The following is a 20,262-nucleotide window of genomic DNA, read 5'->3' on the forward strand; positions in this document are numbered from 1 at the left end:
TTTTTTATATTAAAATAAAATATTAAAAATTAAATTAAAATTTAATTTAAACGTCAAGAATATTAAAATAATACTTTAATCCTATATTAAATTAATCTATGTTTAGACTTCTTTTTTATTTTGGTACAACCCACTATATTAAGCTAATTTTAGGTATTTGTTAACTTTACATGTTTCATTTCCTTTTACCAAGTCTTTTGTCATAGTCTCATCAAATTATATATGATAAAAAAAAAAGTTAAGTATGTATACAAGATATAATTTTACTAACAAATGTTATAAAGATACTAATCAATAGTGTTACAAATAAACAGAAAACATAATTGATTTAAAAATTTTAATAAATTAAAAAAAACACCTTTTATTTAACCAAATTCTTTAAATCTCATTTCATTGTTTTAGATGCCTAAGAAAATACATGAATTTGTTCTGAATCTTTTTCTATTGAAGTGTTGTAATAAGAACGAATTGAATGGCCATTTATGAAATTGAGCAGCTAATTTTTTTTATACTGAAAGAATAATTTTTTAAGGTAAGTTTAAAATTAATGAAGGTTGAAATTAAAAGCTTGTCACTTGTATAAATAGTAGAAGCAACGATTGAAATAATACACAATAATAACAACAATAATAATTCTCTCTCTTTTTTTACTGAGCAATATTTCTCCCTCTCACTTTATATATATACACATTACATTATTTAATATTAAGTAAATATATATATGAATCATCTTTATTGAGCTAATTATATTTTCTATTTATACTTTCTTATTTTATATTTATCCTTCTTAATTATTTATTTTACAACACGTTATCAGTATGAGACTCTGATCAAATTTTAGGAAGACTCAGGTAACAAATTTTCATTATGTCGAAGCTCACTCATCTTGAATTTAATGCTCTTGATATATCTGTAAACAATTATTTATCATGGATATTAGATGCTGAAATCCATCTGATTCAATGGATCTTAGAGATACCATTAAGGCTGAAAATAATGCATCCCAGAAGAATAAAGTCAAAGTCATGATTTTTCTTCGTCGTCATCTTGACAAAGGATTGAAAAATGTCTCAAAGTAGCCTAAGGGCAAAAAAGTTTTGAAGGGAATTGCACATAAATGCTAGACTCAGTTCAAGCACGAGAATGCCAATCAACTATAATGGTAGCTCAACCAAGGACTCAGAAAGCACTTTTTCCAGCACTTGTGCCAACTAACCCAACAAAGCAAGCCCTTCTATTGGATACGAGATTGCAACCAGAGCCATCTTGATTTGAAGAGCTTAGGGAGAGCAAGCAAACGGAACTTCACATACAAAATTTATTGAGTAGCCAGAAGAAGTTCCTCATAGGCTAGGGGTGAAAACTATTAAAGATATCTCACATTAAAAGATCCTGCAAATCTTTGGAAAGACCTTGAAGAAATGTATAATTATAAAAAAACGGTGATACTTCTTCAAGCTCGATATAAATAGATGCACTTGCGTCTACAGGATTTTAAATCCATAAATGAATATAATTTGGCAATGTTTCGAATCACCTCACGAATGAAATTATGTGGGAAAAAGATATCTGATAATGATATGTTAGAGAAAACTTTTTCGACCTTCCATGCCTTGAATGTGCTCCTGCAGCAATAGTATCGAGAAAAAGGATTTAAAAAATATTTTGAGTTAATTTCTTGCCTTCTTGTTACTGAACGCAACAATGAGTTGCTCTTAAAGAATCATGAAGCGCGCTCTGCTGGCGCCGCCCCATTTCCTGAAGTAAATACGGCAAATCATTAGGGCTGCACATGGATCGGATAATATCCGCATATCCACGGTAATTATCCGCATCCGATCCGAATTTTGCGGATATTATCCGATCCGCACTATGGTAGGATCGGATTGCGGATTTGGTGGTGATATTCGCGGATCCGATCCGCAGATCCGCATATCCGCACATCACATATAAATAGCATAGTTTAAGAAAATAAATTCTAATGTGATATGAATTTTAGTGCGTTGTTTTATGAATTTTATGATATCTTGTTTTTTATTTTTTATGTTGTACTTCGACTTAGAATAATTAAACTTAAATCCTGTGTTATTATTTTTTTTGTTATTCAAGAGAATTTTTATTGATAATATTTTAGAATTAAATATGCTTAAACAGGTGAAAAATGATTTTTTTTTTTTTTGTAAAAATAGCCAAATGGAATTTGGAAATATTTTTTTTGAATTATGCGGATATATCCGATATCCGATATCCGATATCCGATCCGCATGATCGGATCCGGCCTGAAAAATTGCGGATATCGTATCCGATCCGATCCGATCCGTGTGCAACCCTACAAATCATTACCCCAGAAGAGGTAAATGGCAAAGTTTTAATAACAAGAAAAATTATGGAAGGAAAAGAAATTATATTCAAAAGAGAGGATCTCACCAGAAGTGGAATAAAGAAAGAAATATTGAGTAAAATAAAACAATAGAGGATAAGTGTTTCCGTTGTAGTGGAAAGGGCCATTGGTCGCGTACCTGTTGTACACCAAGGCACCTAGTTGATCTTTATCAAGCATCTTTGAAAAAAGGAGGACAAAGGAAAGGAAACAAATTTTGTTTCAAATGATGCTGAAAATTTTACCACTTATTATGATGTATCTAATTTCTTTGAGGATCCTGAAGGAAATATTGGTCATTTGATCAATGATGAAATAGTTTCCATGTAAATAAATAATGTAAAGAACTTATTGTTAAGTTTTATTTTCTATGTATTTAAGTTTCAAATATGATATATATAAATAATGAAATATTAATGTTTATGAATTTTGAAATTATTAAATGTGTCATGTTTTAAAATAAAATTTTAGTATATGACATTATTTTTATGTACAGTATTTTTTCGAAAAATAATTCCGATCAAGTATTCAATTTAACTGTGCATACTACTCATTTTATTATTATTATTTGTCTTTGAAGAAAATGGCAAGGATATATAATGAAGATGTATACCTTGCGGATAGTGCAAGTTTGCACACCATTCTCAAAAGTGATATATATTTTACCCATCTTGTGTCAAAAGAAGAATATGTTAATACTATTATTGGCTCAAGCAATGTGATTGAAGGCTCCGGAAGAGCTATAATTTTGTTTTCTGGAAGAACAAAATTCATAATAAATAATGCACTATTGTCTACCAAGTCTCTAACAAACTTGTTGAGCTCTAAAGATATTCGCCGAAATGGATATCATATTGAGACTATGAATGAGGGAAGTCATGAGTATTTATGTATCACAACTCATGATTCAAATAAAAAGGTTATATTAGAAAAGTTGCCCTCACTTTCATCTGGGTTATATTATACCAAGATTAGTGCAATTGAATCACATACCACTGTAAACTAGAAGTTTACTAGCCCAAATGAATTCATAACTTGGCACGACCGATTGCGTCATCCGGGAACAACCATGATGTGGAGAATTATTGAAAACTCCCATGGACATTCACTAAAGAACCAGAAGATTCTTAAATCTAGTGAATTTTATTGTGCTACATGTTCTCAAGGAAAGTTAATTTTAATGCCTTCACCAGTAAAGATTGGATTTGAGTCCCCTGAATTCCTAGAAAGGATTCAAGTTGATATATGTGGACCTATTCATCCACCATGTGGATCTTTTAGATATTTTATGGTTCTGATAGACGCATCTTCGAGATGGTCACATGTGTGCTTATTGTCTTCTCGCAACCTGGCGTTTGCGAGATTACTGCCTCAAATTAGTCGATTAAAAACATAATTTCCAGAAAATCCAATCAAAACAATTCGTCTTGATAATGTTGGTGAATTTTTACTTTCCAAACTTTTGATGCTTATTGTATGGCTAATGGAATAAGTGTTGAACATCCAATAGCTCATGTTCACACACAAAATGGGTTAGCAGAGTCACATATTAAACGTCTCCAATTAATTGCTAGACCCTTACTTATGAGAACAAATCTCCCAACCTCGGTTTAGGAGCATACTATTTTACATGCCGCAACACTTATTCGTTTGAGGCCAACGAGTTACTATCAGTTCTCTCCTATGCAATTAGCCTTTGGCCATCAGCAAAATATTTTCTATTTAAGAATATTTGAGTGTGCAATATATGTTCTCATTGCACCACCTTCTTGCACTAAAATGGGACCCCAAAGAAAATTGGGGATATATGTTGGATATGATTCTCCCTTTATAGTGAGGTATCTTGAGATACAAACTGGGGATGTATTTAAAGTCCGATTTGCGGATTATCATTTTGATGAATCAAAATTTCCAATATTAGAGGGAGAAAATAAGCTTCCTGAAAAGGAACTTAATTGGATTGCATCATCGTTGATGCATTTAGATCCTCGATCAGGGTAACGTGAACTAGAAGTTCAAAAGATTATACATTTGCAAAGAATAGCAAACGAATTGCTTGATGCATTTTCTGATACAAAGAGGATAACCAAATCTTATATACCAGCGAAAAATGCCCCAATTCGAATTGATGTCCTAATCGGACAAATAGCCACTGAAGCAAATTCACGCCAGAAGCATGGCAGGCCTGTCGGGTCCAATGACAAAAATTCTCAGAAAAGAAAAGAGGTCAATACTATTCCTACTGAAAAAGACATAGTAAAGACACATGCAGTTGTCCAAAATTCTTATATAGTTTTAACGCCACAAGACGTTCAGGTACCTGAAAATTGTGAAAATGACGATATCTCGATAAATTATGTCTTTACAGGAGAGAAATGGGACCGAAATAAGATAATTGTCAATGAAATATTTGCATATAATGTGGCATTAAATATCATGCATGAAAGTAAGGATCTTGAGCCAAGATCAGTCAAAGAATGTCGACATAAGAATGATTGGCCAAAATGGAAAGAAGTCATGAAGGCTGAGTTAGACTCACTTGCAAAACGTGAAGTCTTTGGACCTGTAGTCTGTACACCAGAAGATGTAAAAACTGTTGGATACCGATGGATATTTGTGAGAAAATAAAATGAGAAAAATGAAGTTAGCTCGACTTGTAGCACAAAGTCTTTCACAGAGACCCGGTATAGATTATGAAGAAATGTATTCCCATGTAATGGATGCGATAATATTGTGTTATTTGGTCAGTTTATCTGCATATCATAAACTGCATATGCATTTAATGGATGTGGTAATAGCCTATTTATACGGCTCATTAGATCGGGATATCTATATGAAAGTCCCTGAAGGACTAAAGATATCTAAACCATCCAATGAATATTCACAGGGGTTATACTCAGTTAAATTGCAAAGATCTTTATATGGTCTAAAGCAATCTGGACGAATGTGGTATAATCGTCTTATTGAGTATCTGGCCAAAAATGGATTCAAGAATGATGATATCTGTCCATGTGATTTCATAAAGAAATCTGCATATGGATTCATTATAATTACTGTGTACGTTGATGATTTAAATATCATTGGGACTCCTGAAGAGATTCCAACAATTATAAAAACTCTAAAAGAAGAGTTTGAGATGAAAGATCTTGGAAAGACTAAATTTTGTCTCGGCTTGCAGATCGAGCATGCAAAAAATGAGATCTTTATTCATAAAACAACATACACAGAAAAGATATTGAAGAGATTTTATATAGATAAGTCACATCTATTAAGTACCCCAATGATCGTAAGATCTTTGGATGTGGAAAAGGATCAATTCCATCCTAAGGAAGAAAATGAAGATATCATTGGTCTTGAAGTACCATATCTTAGTGCCATTGGAGCACTAATATATCTTGCTAATAATACACGACCCGATATATCATTTGCTGTGAATTTACTAGCAAGATATAGTTCCTCTTCAACCAGAAGACATTGGAATGAAATCAAACAAATATTTCGATATCTTCATGGAACAGTTGATATGGGATTGTTTTATCCCTATGGATCCAAGTCACAACTAGTTGGCTATGCAGATGTCGGATACTTATCTGATCCACAAAAAGGGAGATCTCCAACAGGATACCTATTTACATATGGTGGAACAGCTATATCACGGAGGTCCACAAAACAGACGATTGCTGCAACATCCTCTAATCATGCCGAAATACTAGCGATTCATGAAGTAAGTCGCGAGTGTTTTTGTCTCAAGAGTTTGATCCAATATATTCTGTCATCATGTGGACTGATTGATCATAAGATAGCTCCAACTGTCCTATTTGAAGATAATACAGCATGCATTACTCAACTTAAAGGCGGATACATCAAAGGCGATAGAACAAAGCATATTTCTCCCAAATTCTTCTTCACTCATGATCTTCAAAATCAAGGGACAATTGATGTCCAACAGATCCGCTCAAGTGACAATCTGGCAGATTTATTCACAAAGTCACTCCCAAAATCCTCCTTTGAAAGATTGGTACATGAGATTGGGATGCGCTGATTTTGAGACATTAAATGATATCGACAAAAGGGGGAGACTGTACTCTTTTTTCCTTCGTCAGGTTTTTTTCTCATTGTGTTTTTCTTGACAAGGTTTTTAATGAGGCAGTCCCCATCACAAAGGATATTGTACTCTTTTTTCTTCACTGAAATTTTTTCTCATTGAATTTTTCTTTAGTAAGGTTTTAACAAGACAATAATCCTAAATAGACATCTAAAGGAAGTGTTGTGATAAGAATGAATTGAATGCCCATTTATGAAATTGAACGCCTATACTTGAAGAAATAACTTTTCAAGACAAGTTTAAAATTAATGAAGATTGAAATTAAAAGCTTGTCACCTGTATAAATAGTAGAAGCAACAATTGAAACAACACACTAATAATAACAATAATAATTCTCTCTCTTTCTTCAGTGAATAATATTTCTCTCTCTCATTTTATATATACACATTACATCATATAATATTAAATAAATACATATATGAATTATCTTTATTGAGCTAATTATATTTTCTATTCACACTTTTTTATTTTATATTTATTCTTTTTAGCAATAGTATGCATATTTTTGCAATGAGAACACATAAGAGGAGAGGAGAGTAGTTGTAATGAGTTTTGACTTCCCACAGAGAATGAGACTCCACAAACAAACAAACAAAAACATTAGCTATCTTCCAACCCAAGTTGTCAAAATGTTCTTCTTTTCTCCAATGCCCATTAACCAAGAAGCTGTCATCATTTTCACCCTTCCTCTCTCTCCTCCTTTAATGGTTTAGCTTTGCACTCTCTCTTTGAGTCTTTTCCCCCCTTCTTTTTTATTTATTTATTATTTTTTTCTCTTCTCAAATTTTCAATCTCTCTCTCTCTCTCTCTCTCTCTCTCTTCTAAAGTCTTAACCCTTTCTTGTTCTAGCTCTCTTGTTGAACACACTCTTGTGCTTGGTAGGTTGTGCTGTTAGAGGGTGATGGGCCCTGAAATCCACTGAACAAGTTCTAATGGTGAGGGTCTCTTTACCCCCTCTCAGTGCTTGCTCACCCTTTGCCCAAACTTCTTGCTGTCTCTCATTTTAGGTTCCCCTAACCTCACAAAGATAAGTTTTTTAGGGTGTTTTGATTTTATTTAACTTGATCTCAAGGTCCTAGGCTCCTTAGACTGTTCATTCTCCAAGATTTTCAATCTGAGGTTTTCTGATTGATTATATATGCATGCACTGTGAATGTGTTCTTTGAAAGCTTGCCTCTATAGTTCAAGTTCCCATCTTGAAATTTTCAGTTTTTATAGTCACTGAGCTGAGAAAAGTTGGGTTATGGGAGTGGATTCTCCCTAAGCTTGTGTTGGGCATGGAGTTTGACGGATAAAGACTTGATCTTTGAAGTTGCAATTAGTGGACTCAGCTTCTCATTAAGATGGACAGAGTTATTCAACCTCCTTTGGTAATTTCCTTTTGTGCCTTTCTTTTTCTTCTCCCTTTTTTTGGGTGAATAGTTTGAGTTAAACTATGTTTAAAATTGGGTTGACTTCCCTTTTAAGTTTTGGAACGTCGCAGTTTGTTTGGTCTTTCGTGTAGTGTTACTGGTCCAGTTGTTGAATTTTGCCATGCCTTAATGTGCTGTTTCCAAAGAGCTTCATAAAGAAGTTTTATCCAGAAAGGAGCTTCAACTAATGAGTATTTTTTTCAGGAGGTGTTGATGTTTGAAGATATTTGTTGTTTAATAAGTAGAGATGGTTTGCTGTTGAAAGCCATTATTCACTGCACATTTATTCTGTCCATTTTGCATGTGGATCTCCCTGAAATATGAGTCAACTACAATCTATCTGTGTCATTTTCTTTGAATTGTGGGAAACTGTGGCCATAGGGCTCTTGTCCGTAACAGTTGATGATTGCATTCATTGAATCGTTATGTCACAGTCTGAGTGTTTAGCAAGGGATAAATAATGTTGGACATAAATCATAAAAAATGAGAAGACAATGGAATGAAATGAATAAGTTGTCTTCTCAAAAGGACCAGTCATTTATTGTGCTTTGAGGGCTATGTACCATTGCATATTCTGTACCCTTGGACTTGAAAATTTGCTCTCTTTAGCTGCCTTTTAAGTTATGAATAAATAGTAATTAGGGTGCTCTATCTGCTGCTGCTCAAGTTGTAGTATAGAGGTTGAGACACAGATTATGGCTCATGTTTCAGTTTTCTTTTATTTTAAATTAAAAGGTAGCTAAATGGCACTTGTGTCTCAAATGTTTATGTGCAGGTTGATACGACTGCATGTTTATGTCGAGTAGATACGGGGTTGAAAACTGTTGCTGGAGCAAAGAGGTATGTCCCTGGAACAAAGCTGTGCCTTCGACCAGATATTAAACCATCCATTCACCCGACAAGAAACAAGCCAGCTCGTGGTGACAGAAGCCGGAATCAGTCCCCACTACTTCCAGGACTTCCTGATGATCTAGCTATTGCTTGCCTTATCCGGGTCCCAAGGGTTGAACACCGCAAACTTCGGTTAGTCTGCAAAAGATGGTATCGTCTCTTGACTGGTAACTTCTTTTACTCACTCCGCAAGAGTCTTGGGGTTGCAGAAGAGTGGATATATGTCATTAAGAGAGACCGAGATGGGAAAATATCATGGCATGCTTTTGATCCTGTGTACCAACTATGGCAGCCCCTGCCTCCAATTCCTAAGGAATACTCTGGAGCTTTGGGTTTTGGCTGTGCAGTTCTAAGTGGTTGTCACCTGTACTTGTTTGGGGGGAAGGATCCACTGAAGGGGTCAATGAGAAGGGTCATCTTTTATAGTGCTAGGACAAATAAATGGCACCGTGCCCCAGATATGCTTCGCAGGCGGCACTTCTTCGGTTCATGTGTCATAAACAATTGTCTGTATGTGGCTGGTGGAGAGAATGAGGGCGTCCATCGGTCCTTGAGATCAGCTGAAGTTTATGATCCTAATAAGAATCGATGGTCATTTGTTTCAGATATGAGCACTGCAATGGTGCCTTTCATAGGTGTTGTCTATAACGGAAAGTGGTTCCTGAAGGGACTTGGTTCTCATCGGCAGGTTATGAGTGAGGTTTACCAGCCAGACACTGATAGCTGGTATCCTGTTTTTGATGGAATGGTTGCCGGCTGGAGGAACCCGAGCACTACTCTCAATGGACAGTTGTATGCCTTGGACTGCAAGGATGGTTGCAAACTTAGGCTTTACGACGAGATTACCAATTCATGGAGCAAACATATTGACAGTAAAATGCATTTAGGGAACTCGCGTGCTATGGAGGCTGCTGCTCTAGTCCCCCTCAATGGCAAACTTTGTATCATCCGGAACAATATGAGCATTTCTCTGGTGGATGTTTCCAAATTCGAACATTTGAACGGATCTTCCGCCGAACAGTTATGGGAAACTATTGCAGGGAAAGGACAGTTCAGGACTTTAATGACGAATCTGTGGTCTAGCCTTGCTGGGAGAAACAGGCTCAAAAGCCACATAGTTCACTGTCAGGTTCTTCAAGCTTAAGAGGGTTGTATAGTGCTGAAAAATTGAAGACGCGTTTTGGTTACGAGTTACAACATCTGTATAGATGGTATATGTTTGAGAGGCCAGACCAAAGCTTATTACCAGAAATTCAATGGCACAGTCTACCAATAAATTTGATCTCGAATCCCCAGGATCATGTTCAACACAAGAGGTGACAGTGACACATAGATGAGATGTTTATTATTTACTAGTTATAGTGCTACAGATATATGGATACGTAGTTGTTACATTTTGAAGATTAAGTCACATGGTTTTTATCATCAGCTTGTGTTGGTGTTGGACGGGGACAGGAATAATGGTTTAGTTAGATTCAGTTTGGTATTCCCATAAAATTGAGGGTGAAAAATTCAAGAGTTAGCTTTCTAGTATAATTTTTCATCTGTGAATTTTCCTCCCTCATTTTCTGTAGTGACAACCAACTGAACATGTTCTTAATATAATATAGAACTGTTGTCATCCTTCACCTTGTTTTTCTACTTGCTTAACTAAGTTGGTGTGAAACTAATATGACTCTATATGCTGTCTTATGATTCAACTGAATTTCTTGTGTAGATTAGACTCACTAATGAGTAATGAAATTTCATAATCTATAATGAAAGGATTTATATAGAACTAATCATGAAAAGCTTGGTAAGAGGATTTGGAATGGAAAAAAGAATGTCTTACAAGTGGGTATCACAAACTCACAATACAGGAAATATAATAATAAGTAAATTACATTGTAATTAACAGATTGCATTTCCGTGTTAATCACGGTTGAATTTGTAACTTCTATGTAAGTGATTAACTCTTTGCATTGTCACTTTACTAATCTCTTCACTTTAGACGAGTTTGATCCCCGAATGAATGTTGCCATTAATTTTGCATCCAGCAATATAGGATCTTGGCAGCAACAAGTACTTGTCTTTCTGCCTTTTGTACTCTTTGTATCGAAGGAAAAAATAACCAAGATAATCAAAATCGATTGGAGACAACTTTGCCTATTCAAATTCCACATTCACAGTCATTATTTCGTTCACAATCATCATAACATGATGAATATTAATATATAGTCATTGTACCTGAATTAGAGCCCACAGTGCCCAGAAAATGTGTGATGCCAGAGCATATGCATTTGCCTCTACATATAAAGTCTCTAGATCCTCCCTAGCTACCTGTATTAATAAATCAACATATATGTTCATGCTTAATCCATGTAATATAATTTTATTAATTATGATGACTTAATCAGTTAATCCACTTCACCATGGTAACAAACCTCGTTTGGTCTCTCAGGTTGTAAGTAATGCCTGAAAAAATGGTATTGTTCGTTCCTATTTGGGTAGCTGCATGAAAGATTCAAAAAATAAAAGAAATTGTTCAAGAACCAATAAGAGAGAAGTATTTAGGAAGAAAGTGTAAAAAAACTTACAAGGTGTAGTCACAATCAAAGCCTGCATATTCTGCAAAGTGATTTCCTATATCATAACCTCTGTAGTTGTATGATGCATACTCATAATCAATGAGGTAAACTTTATCTGAAACCATAATCAAGAACCATATGATTATATGAATCACTTCAATGAGTTCATTCACAAAACATTAAGAATGCTAGTACTTGTGTTCATATACAGAGATGCTTCCAATGTATTCAATACCTTGTTCATTGTTGATCATGACATTTCCAGAAAGCAAGTCATTGTGAGCATAAACCACAGGAGAATTAAGCCTGTCAGTTACCTCCTGTCAAGGTGCAGAAATTGTTGACAAACAAAGATTGCTTCATCAAAACCATTAATGCAGCCTTTAGTATGTTTTCTCAAATTGATCCTAGCAAATTAGATCTATGGAAAAAGGCAAACTACCTTGAGCTCCACTATTTCATCATGGACTTTCGCGAAAGAAATCGTTTCATAAATCTTCTGCTTTTTAATATCATCAAATTCAAGAACAGATGCTGGAAAAGAAAATGAAGCAAAAGTCAAAATAATTGATATGAGTATGTTGAGCATAGCTTACTTCTACTGAAATTGAAAAGAGTAAAAAGGACCTTGCTCAAAGAACTTCCTGATCTCATTCCACAATTGAGGTTCCTTAGAACCTGGAATTTCCACCTGATGAAATCTTTGTAACTGCTTTGCTATTTTAGCAGCCTGCTTTGGCTCTCGCATATCTGCCATTAATGGCAATATTGTCAATAATGGCTTCTCTTAACATGATATTTTTCTTCATTCTTTTCCCATATTTGTACCTGATGGAGTAAGAGTATTTGCAATGATAAACGAATGCACCATGCCATTCCCAAAAACTCCAAGCCACGTTGCACCAAATCCTGCAGCTGAGATGTACTTTGTGGCCTGAACACAAGATTTAATTTCACAAGCAGTTACAACCAACAGGGTCTAATGGCGATTAGTTATGAAAATATCTTCACAGAGTTGAGAACTGTTAAATGGTTTGACATGTTTAAACTAAATCGCTTAACATAATAGGCATAAAAACAACTTCATAATAATGTCATCAAATAGTATAGGATGTAACCTGCAACTCTCTTTGACGATCGATAATGCTGTCAGTGTTTAGTCCAAACAATCTGATTGCTATAGAGACATCAACACAATTTTCTTCCTTAACAGAAACCTTGAGCACTAAGACATAATCATTGATAGATTAATCAGTGTGTTCCTGTAGAAAGTGGCAAACATAATCTTATCTGGAAGAGCAAAAAGTAGAGAAAATTATTCACTAACACAAATTTGTGATGCCACCGGATATTCTCTCAACAAGAAAGCAAGAATCATCCAGCTTTGACCAGTCCTTGAACATATTCTTGCACAACTCCCTGCAGGAATTTATAAAAAAAATCCTTAAAACTTAGGACAAATTAAATTCCTGTGTATAAAAACTAGCTAGGAAGCATGAATTGGAAAACTAACACAATATGGTTCTTGATATGAGGAAGTGGTAGTGAGGGATCTATAGTAAGAGGCGATGACAGAATATTCAGTGAGGCATAGCCTTGACATTCTTTTTGCTCTGCTACTTCCATGGCATTCCAGATCTTCTTCACTTCACAAAACTATATGGTGTTCTATACCTTAAATAATGTTCTATATATATATATGGTGTTGGAAAACTGCACTTCACAAAACACGTTATTTTGACAATGACAATATACAATGATTGCTTTATTCACACATGTGCATTTATTGATAGGGAGAGTTCTAATGTTGATAAACAAGTTTAACTAATTATATGATTTCTTTATAAACAACGTTTTTCAGAACAAAATATAATATTTTGAATACCACAACCACCATCCAGTTCATGAAATGTAATAATTGCCGAGGGAATTAAATTATTGAGAAGTATTGACTTTGGGATTTGAATTACCACAACAACGTTTTTGTATCTTGTATTATTGTCATCAAATTAACCTTAACTAATATGATTGATACATGAGTTGATATTCAATTTAATTCTTGAATTTGTACGTGAGTTTTTATTTAGTCCTTGAAATTTCAATTATCTCTATTTAGTCCCAAATTTTGTAAAACGTGCCTCACATTAGTCTCTGGAACGATTTTCAGAAAAAAAAGTTAATGGAACGTTGATATCGACAGTCAGACGTTACACTGAAATTTGTAAAATGATGTAGTTTTAATTTTAGCATTCAAATAGCCTAAAAACGGTGTCGTATCACTTGTTTTGTTAGATAAAGTTTCAATAAACACTACTTGCAATATTGTTTTTGAGTTATTTAAATGCTAAAACCAGAACGACATCATCTTATAAAGTCTATTGTGGTATCTGATTATCCACAATAGCGTTCTGTTAACATTTGTACATTGAAAATTGTTTCAAAGAGTAATATGAGTTATGTTTATATGATTTGGAGACTAAATAAAGACAATTGAAACTTTAGAGACTAAATTAAAATTTGTTTCAGAAACTAAATTGAATATTGTTTGATTGATACATTTACAAACGCAATGTATGGTATGGATAATACCACCAAAAAACATATAATTGAAAAATTTCAGTCGGAAAACTAAATTATTTCCTTGAAAGAGTGATAGTGATGTTACTTTCAGATGGATAATCATAGCTAACAATCAAGATTTCTAACTGTATTATTGACAATAGAAGAAGATCCACAATCCACATTGTTATTTATCAACTTCAACTTCACCATGTGGTTCCACGATAGCACTCACTTCTTTTCTTACCGCGCAAAGTGCTGCAATTTGGTTTGTACATTAATGGTAACCACAAAATGAGATCTTTTATAAACTATATAAATATTTTTTTAACAAGACAAGATATAACACAAAATAAAATACTATGTATTTCGAAAGGAAAGAGAATGATTTAAAAAATAAAACTAAGGATATGGAACAAATATCATTTTGTGAAATTAGAATATATGTGGACATGGAAATTGTTCCGGGGCTTACCTAGAACCGGATGGTGGTTGGGCTTGTTTGTGAGGCCCAAGCATTAGAGGAGGGTGGTCTCCGACTTAGTTTACGTCTGCCGCCGTCCGAGTTGTGTATGTGAAAGGATGGAGGGGTGGTACATGCAAAGACACTCCGATACCTAAGTCAAAAAGGGGTTAAGCAGGTTTTAGTGTACTGGAACTTAGTTTTACCTGAGTGTGTCAGTGTATTTATAGGTGATGAACCAATAACCACCGTTGAAGTAGTTCCATTTCTGATGGTGGATAACTGTCCCTTTATCTTAGGGCTGTTAAGGTGAATCTTCTGGAAGTGGGTGAGAGATTTAAGGAGGCAGTTACTTATTTGAATAAACGTCATCTGCCAGCTCATGTCGAGTCCGACTTCTTTGGGGAGGTTGGGTGAACGGTGAAGGCCATCCCTTAGGATTGGGCCTTTTTAACTTAGTTGGACCTGGCCATTGCATTGGGTCAGGGTATGAACAGCGCCCCTACTTGAATCTGATCTCTTAGTTATGGGTTGGATTCGAGTATTAATTGAACTCAGGGATGCTTAAGTCGGTATTTCTTTTCAAGTCGGAAAACCGACGTGATTTTGGTTTTAAAATCGACGTGATTTTGAATTTCTTTAACCGTCGCGTTTGATCAAACGTCACGTCCGTTCAGTTTTTGCATTTACACGTGGGGGGCAGTTATGTTGGTAACGTCATGCCTTTTTAATGAGCGGGCTAATTTACGATTGTGCCCCTAAGATCTTATAAATACGTTTCCTCTCTTTCCTTCTCTCTTTTTTCGTCTTCTCTTTGAGTATACTTCCCTTTTCTCCTTCGATTCAGCGCTCCGCTTTCTGCACTCTTAGTTCTTGGTGCCTTGCTCGCCCTATTCTCCGCCGACAACTTTCTTCTTTCCCAAAAAAGGTTGGTTTCTTGCTGCTTTCTTTCTTTCTTGTTTTCACAACGCTTCTTTTATTTCTGTTAAGTGAACTGAGTGGCTGGGAAGGAGACTCTGGGTAGGTTTTATTGTGTCATTTATTGTGGTTTCTGCCATCGTACTAGGTACAAAACTTTAGAGACTTTGCGTATTTTTTGAAAGGCTGTCTCTTTTATGATTTTGTTGACCGTTCCTATTTTGCTAAAGAAAAATTTTTCTCATGCGACTTTGTTTTTGATGATTTTTTCTTTTTCTTTGCGTAATGTAGGTATATCATCCCTTATGTCTCGCCCTTCTGTTCAAAAAATGTCCTCGAGGGTTCCCGAGGATCTGTTAAGATGGGTAGACGCCTCTGTCCTTTGTGAGGTTCCTTTGGTAGATAGTGTTTTTGTTGATGAATTTCGAAAACACCAGGCTCTGTGACGCTGGGGAGGATGAGGTCAAATATGAATTAGTTGCCCCTGATTTAGAGGACTGAGTCTATTTTGGCAGAATGGTTGATTCTGATCCCCCTTTTATTTTTATGTATGACTGCCTTTTTACTAGGCTGGGGGTGACTTTTCCTTTCGCTGATTTTGAAACTGAGGTTCTTTCTTACTGCCAAGTTGCCCCTTCTCAACTTCACCCTAACTCTTGGGGTTTTATGAAGATCTATCAGTTTGTCAGTCGCGAGCTTGATTTTCTGATTTCTCTGAAGATATTCTTCTTTCTTTTTCATCTTACCAAGCCTTTTAGTGCTTCGTCTAAAAACAAGCAACAGTGGGTCTCTTTCCATGCCATCCAAGGCCGGAAAGTATTTTTGATTTTCAATGAATTATTTCATGATTTCAAAAATTTCTTTTTCAAAATCCGAGCTGTAGAGGGTCACCATCCTTTCTTTCTTACTGAAAATGATGTGCCTCATTTTTCCTTATATTGGGTAGAGGCAGCCTCTGTCGAAAGGTACCATCTGGTAGTTTTGGATGAGGTCGAAGAGGCTATAGTTGAGTTCTTCCGAGAAGCTTGGGGGTGGGCTCCAAATCTCGATACAAAAATTTTCTCCTCAAAACTCCGAGTTATGTTCGTACTAAATTAGGTAGCTATTTACTTTTTTGTTTCGTGGATGACTCTTTGCCTTTTCTGACTTATTTACTGACATTGCCTCTTTTCTTTTTGTAGAAAAAATGAAAAGTGAATCTAAAGCGTACCAAAAAGTTCAGGAAGCGAAGAGAAACACCCGGGCCCGAGCTGCTCAATTGCAAGAAGGCGGAACATCAACTACTTCTTCTCCTCTGAAGCCAGATTCGGGGGCGACCTCCTCCGGCTTGGCCAAGTCGGCAGATCTTCCTATCCTTCCTCCTCCCTTTGTACCTACCCCTCCAGTTCTTCCCTCCTCGGAGCCCATTTCAAAGAAGAGAAAAACCTCGGAGTCCGGTGTCTCCAATATTGGTGATTCTGTTTTTAACGAGGTGAAGTTCTGTGAGAGGCATATCCTGTCGCATTGCACTATTGCTATGGATGATGCCTCCCTTAGAAACCATCTCCAAATTTTAATCCGAGGAGGGATTCGTACTGCTGGAGTTTGTACTTCTCTGCTCAAGAAACTAGAAAAGACTCATCTGAACGCTACCCAGAATTCTCTAGAGGCTCTTGAGGGTCAACTGACCATGTTCCGTGAGGATGAGAAGAGGTTGACAGAGGAGAGGGATCAACTGAAGGAGGCGCTTTCCAAGTCTCGCGAGAGGGAGAAGCAGTTGATGGGCTCTCTGGCTTTGGCTGAAGGTTTGAAAGATAAGGCTGAGCAGAATTACCTGCATTTGTTTACTGAAAAACTAGAGCTTAGGGAGGAGCTGGATCGGCTTAGGGAGGGGTATCAAGACTTGAAAGAGTCTGTGGCTGAAGGCACCGAGGTGGTGTTTGAGGTGTTAAAAGAGCAGGTTCGATTTTTGGCTCCTGACTTGGACTTGTCACCTCTTCACCCTAACAAAGTCGTTGTCGATGGAAAAATTGTGTCTCCCCCTCGTCCTTCTACCGATCCTGAGTTGAAAATAGCTGGGCAGCGTTTAATGGAGTCCCCTCCTCGTGAAGCTAATTTATCCGAGGGGTTCCTGCCAAGTTCGTCTGCTCAACCTAGGGCTACTTTGACCTCTACTGCCGAAGAGATCCCTCCTGTTCCTCCGACTTCTGCGACCGACCCAACCTCTCCTCCTGATGGTGACTCCAATCTTCTTATTGGTTTTATTTAAATTTGCTCTTAAAGCCCGGTTTGTGGGACCTTTTTTAAACACTTTATTTTGATATTTTGTATGTTTTGTTGGATGGCTGCTAACTTTTAACCCTTAATAGGGTTTTTAAACAAAAGTTTTATTTTTGGTCCTTTTGGATAAGGCCTTTAACAAAGTAGCTATTTTATTATTCTTGTGATGACGTTTGCTTTTTCTTGAAAGATTTTTGATAAAATCTTTTTTGGGTTTGTGAAGTTTATTTGGAAAACTTTTACCAGGTGCTCCTTAGATAATTTTATTATCTAGTAAGGCTGGAAATTTTTTGCTAAGTAGTATTAGCTTTGGTGAGGGTTTTGTAAGAACCCTTCTACCTTCAAATTTTTGAGGGACTTTCGTGCTTCTCGCTTTCCATTACTTTGTCTGCCCACGTTTAATTTCGCTTTATTTATTAAATCATTTTCATAACTCAGGTTATTTTTGCGCTTCATTTAGTCTCAGCTCAGCTTATCTGACTTACAAGTCGTTAGCTATTTTACTTCCGAGCTGCTATGATCGACTTTTATAACCTCTTTACACTGACTTGTACCTCGTCGCTTTATCTTACCGATCACGTAAGTCGGTCAATGGATTTTTGCGCTTTCCCGAGCTTAAGTCAGTGTGTATCGTAGTGATGATAAATGAAATTTTTTAAGAGAAAAGTAAAGAGATAGAGAAACGAGATATTATTACTAATGAAATGTGGTTTCATAAGGGTGCTTTTGCTACTAAGGGAGCGACTTATGGCTTTTCTGCCCCTAACCCTCGCTTTGATGCCTCGTTAAAACCCCCTCTAGGAAAACCTTTTTTTGGGAAAAAACCTTGAAGTCGGGAAAAAGAGTACATCAGGGAGCGATGTTCACTTCTAGCTGTAATATCTCTTCATATTGCAACCGTTCCATGACCTGGGAAGCTCGGATCCACCTAGGTCGGACACCTTATAGTATCCTTTTCCTAAGACCTCAATTATCTTGTAGGGTCCCTTCCATTTTGCAGCGAGTTTTCCTTCACCCGACTTGTTTATGCCTATGTCATTTCGGATTAGAACCAAGTCATCTGGGGCGAAGCTTCTTCGAATGACCTTTTTATTGTATCCATTCGTCATCCTCTGCTTCAGCGCTGCTTCTCTTATTTGGGCTTGTTCTCGGACTTCTGGGAGCAACTCGAATTCTTCTTTGTGAGCTTGAACATTACCAACCTCGTCGTAAAATCTCACCCTAGGACTTTGCTCATTGACTTCAACAGGGATCATGGCTTCTATACCATAAGCGAGTCAAAAGGGTGTCTCTCTAGTAGTAGAATGAGGTGTAGTTCAGTAGGCCCACAATACTTGAGGAAGCTCTTCAACCCAAGCTTCCTTTGCTTCTTGAAGTCTTTTCTTGAGCCCTGCCAGTATAACTTTGTTGGCTGCCTCGACTTGTCCATTCGCCTGGGGATGCTCGACCGAGGTGAATTGATATTTTATCTTCATACTGGCCACCAGGTTCCTGAATGTAGAGTCGGTAAATTGAGTACCATTATCCGTGGTGATGGAGTGAGGGACTCCAAACCTAGTAATGATATTCTTGTAAAGAAACCTTCGACTTCTTTATGCTATAATGGTGGCTAGGGGCTCAGTTTCAATCCATTTTGTGAAATAATCTGTCCCCACTATGAGATATTTAACTTGTCCAGGCGCTTGAGGAAAAGGTCCGAGTAGGTCCATTCCCCATTTCACGAAGGGCCATGGAGAAGTTATACTAGTTCTTCAGGGGGAGCGACATAGAAGTTTGCATGCATCTGACATGGTTGACACTTCCTTACGAAGTCAGGGGTGTCTTTTTGCAAGATCGGTCAGAAGAATCCAGCTCGGATAATCTTTCTGGCTAGAGATCTCGCTCCCAGATGGTTTCCACAAATGCCACCATGTACTTCATCCAGTACTTCTTCCGTCTTTGAAGTCGGGATGTATTTCAACAGTGATGTAGATATCCCTTTTCTGTAAAGGAGATTTTTCACCAAAGTGTAGTTCTGTGCCTCCCTCCGAATCTTCTTGGCCTCTTTTTGTTCCTCCGGTAAGATGTCAAATTTTAAGTATTCGACCAAAGGAGTCATCCATCCGAGGTCTAATCCAGAAAATTCTAAGATATCTAGCTTGGTTTCTGCCTTCATGACTGAGGGTTCTTGGAGAGTTTCTTGAATCAGGCATCTATTATTTCTCCTTGGTTTGGTACTTGCTTACTTGGAGAGAGCGTCTGTTCTGCTGTTAAATTCCCGAGTTATGTGTCATACCTCGGTTTCGGGGAATTGCCCAAGATACTCCATAGTTTTTTCTTCTCATATTTGGGTCTTTAGCCTGATAGCCTCCATTGATTTGAGAAATCACCACTTGAGAATCTCTGAAGGCTACTACTTTAGTTGCGCCGACTTCTTTGGCTAGCTTTAGACCAGCAATCAGGGCTTCATATTCTGCCTGATTGTTGGAAGCCAAGAACTCAAATTTCAAGGAGACTTCTATTTGAGTTCCTTCCTGATTGACCAATATTATACCAGCACCGCTTCTGACTTTATTGGAGGAGCCGTCCACATACAAATCCCAGGTCGTAAAGGTCTCCTCTTGATCTCCTGCGTACTCGGCCACGAAGTCGGTGAGGCATTGGGCTTTGATGGCTGTCTGAGTTTCGTACTTCAAGTCGAACTCGGATAGCTCTATAGCCCATTGAAC

At 36.7% G+C, this 20,262-nt stretch overlaps 2 protein-coding genes across 3 annotated transcripts; one reads left to right on the forward strand and one right to left on the reverse strand.

The window, feature by feature from the left end:
• The first annotated feature begins 7,016 nt into the window (after positions 1-7,016).
• LOC107622956 (F-box/kelch-repeat protein At1g55270) lies at positions 7,017-10,416 on the forward strand. The gene is made up of 2 exons (XM_021114307.2): positions 7,017-7,855; positions 8,673-10,416. The coding sequence occupies exons 1-2, from the start codon at positions 7,829-7,831 to the stop codon at positions 9,930-9,932; spliced, it is 1,287 nt and encodes a 428-aa protein (XP_020969966.1). The 5' UTR covers positions 7,017-7,828; the 3' UTR covers positions 9,933-10,416.
• Positions 10,417-10,566: 150 nt separating this feature from the next.
• On the reverse strand, positions 10,567-13,087 carry LOC107622957 (putative ethanolamine kinase). 2 transcript variants are annotated; one of them, XM_088505271.1, is made up of 11 exons: positions 12,869-13,087; positions 12,683-12,774; positions 12,474-12,580; positions 12,184-12,289; positions 11,983-12,105; positions 11,798-11,889; positions 11,591-11,675; positions 11,365-11,470; positions 11,212-11,278; positions 11,015-11,107; positions 10,567-10,875 (listed from the first exon to the last, which is right to left on the reverse strand). In XM_088505271.1, the coding sequence occupies exons 1-11, from the start codon at positions 12,979-12,981 to the stop codon at positions 10,753-10,755; spliced, it is 1,107 nt and encodes a 368-aa protein (XP_088361397.1). In that variant the 5' UTR covers positions 12,982-13,087; the 3' UTR covers positions 10,567-10,752. The 2 variants fall into 2 exon arrangements, with proteins under 2 accessions (XP_088361397.1, XP_016180527.1); XM_016325041.3 differs by having other exon boundaries at positions 10,567-10,933; positions 12,869-13,085.
• Between the last annotated feature and the right edge of the window lie 7,175 nt (positions 13,088-20,262).

Source organism: Arachis ipaensis, chromosome B10 (assembly GCF_059453495.1).
Source record: "Arachis ipaensis isolate K30076 ecotype BB chromosome B10, ASM5945349v1, whole genome shotgun sequence".
In the NCBI taxonomy this organism is placed as follows: Eukaryota; Viridiplantae; Streptophyta; class Magnoliopsida; order Fabales; family Fabaceae; genus Arachis; species Arachis ipaensis.

Bases quoted from the DNA above. Each gene is read 5' to 3' on its own strand.
- LOC107622956 (XM_021114307.2), top strand. From the start codon at position 7,829: ATGGACAGAGTTATTCAACCTCCTTTG. The intron at 7,856-8,672 runs GTAATTTCCTTT...GTTTATGTGCAG, and splicing joins GAGTTATTCAACCTCCTTTG to GTTGATACGACTGCATGTTT.
- LOC107622957 (XM_016325041.3), bottom strand. From the start codon at position 12,981: ATGGAAGTAGCAGAGCAAAAAGAATGTCAAGGCTATGCCTCACTGAAT. The intron at 12,581-12,682 runs GTTAGTGAATAA...ATTATGTCTTAG, and splicing joins CGGTGGCATCACAAATTTGT to TGCTCAAGGTTTCTGTTAAG. The intron at 11,676-11,797 runs GTAGTTTGCCTT...GCACCTTGACAG, and splicing joins ATGAAATAGTGGAGCTCAAG to GAGGTAACTGACAGGCTTAA.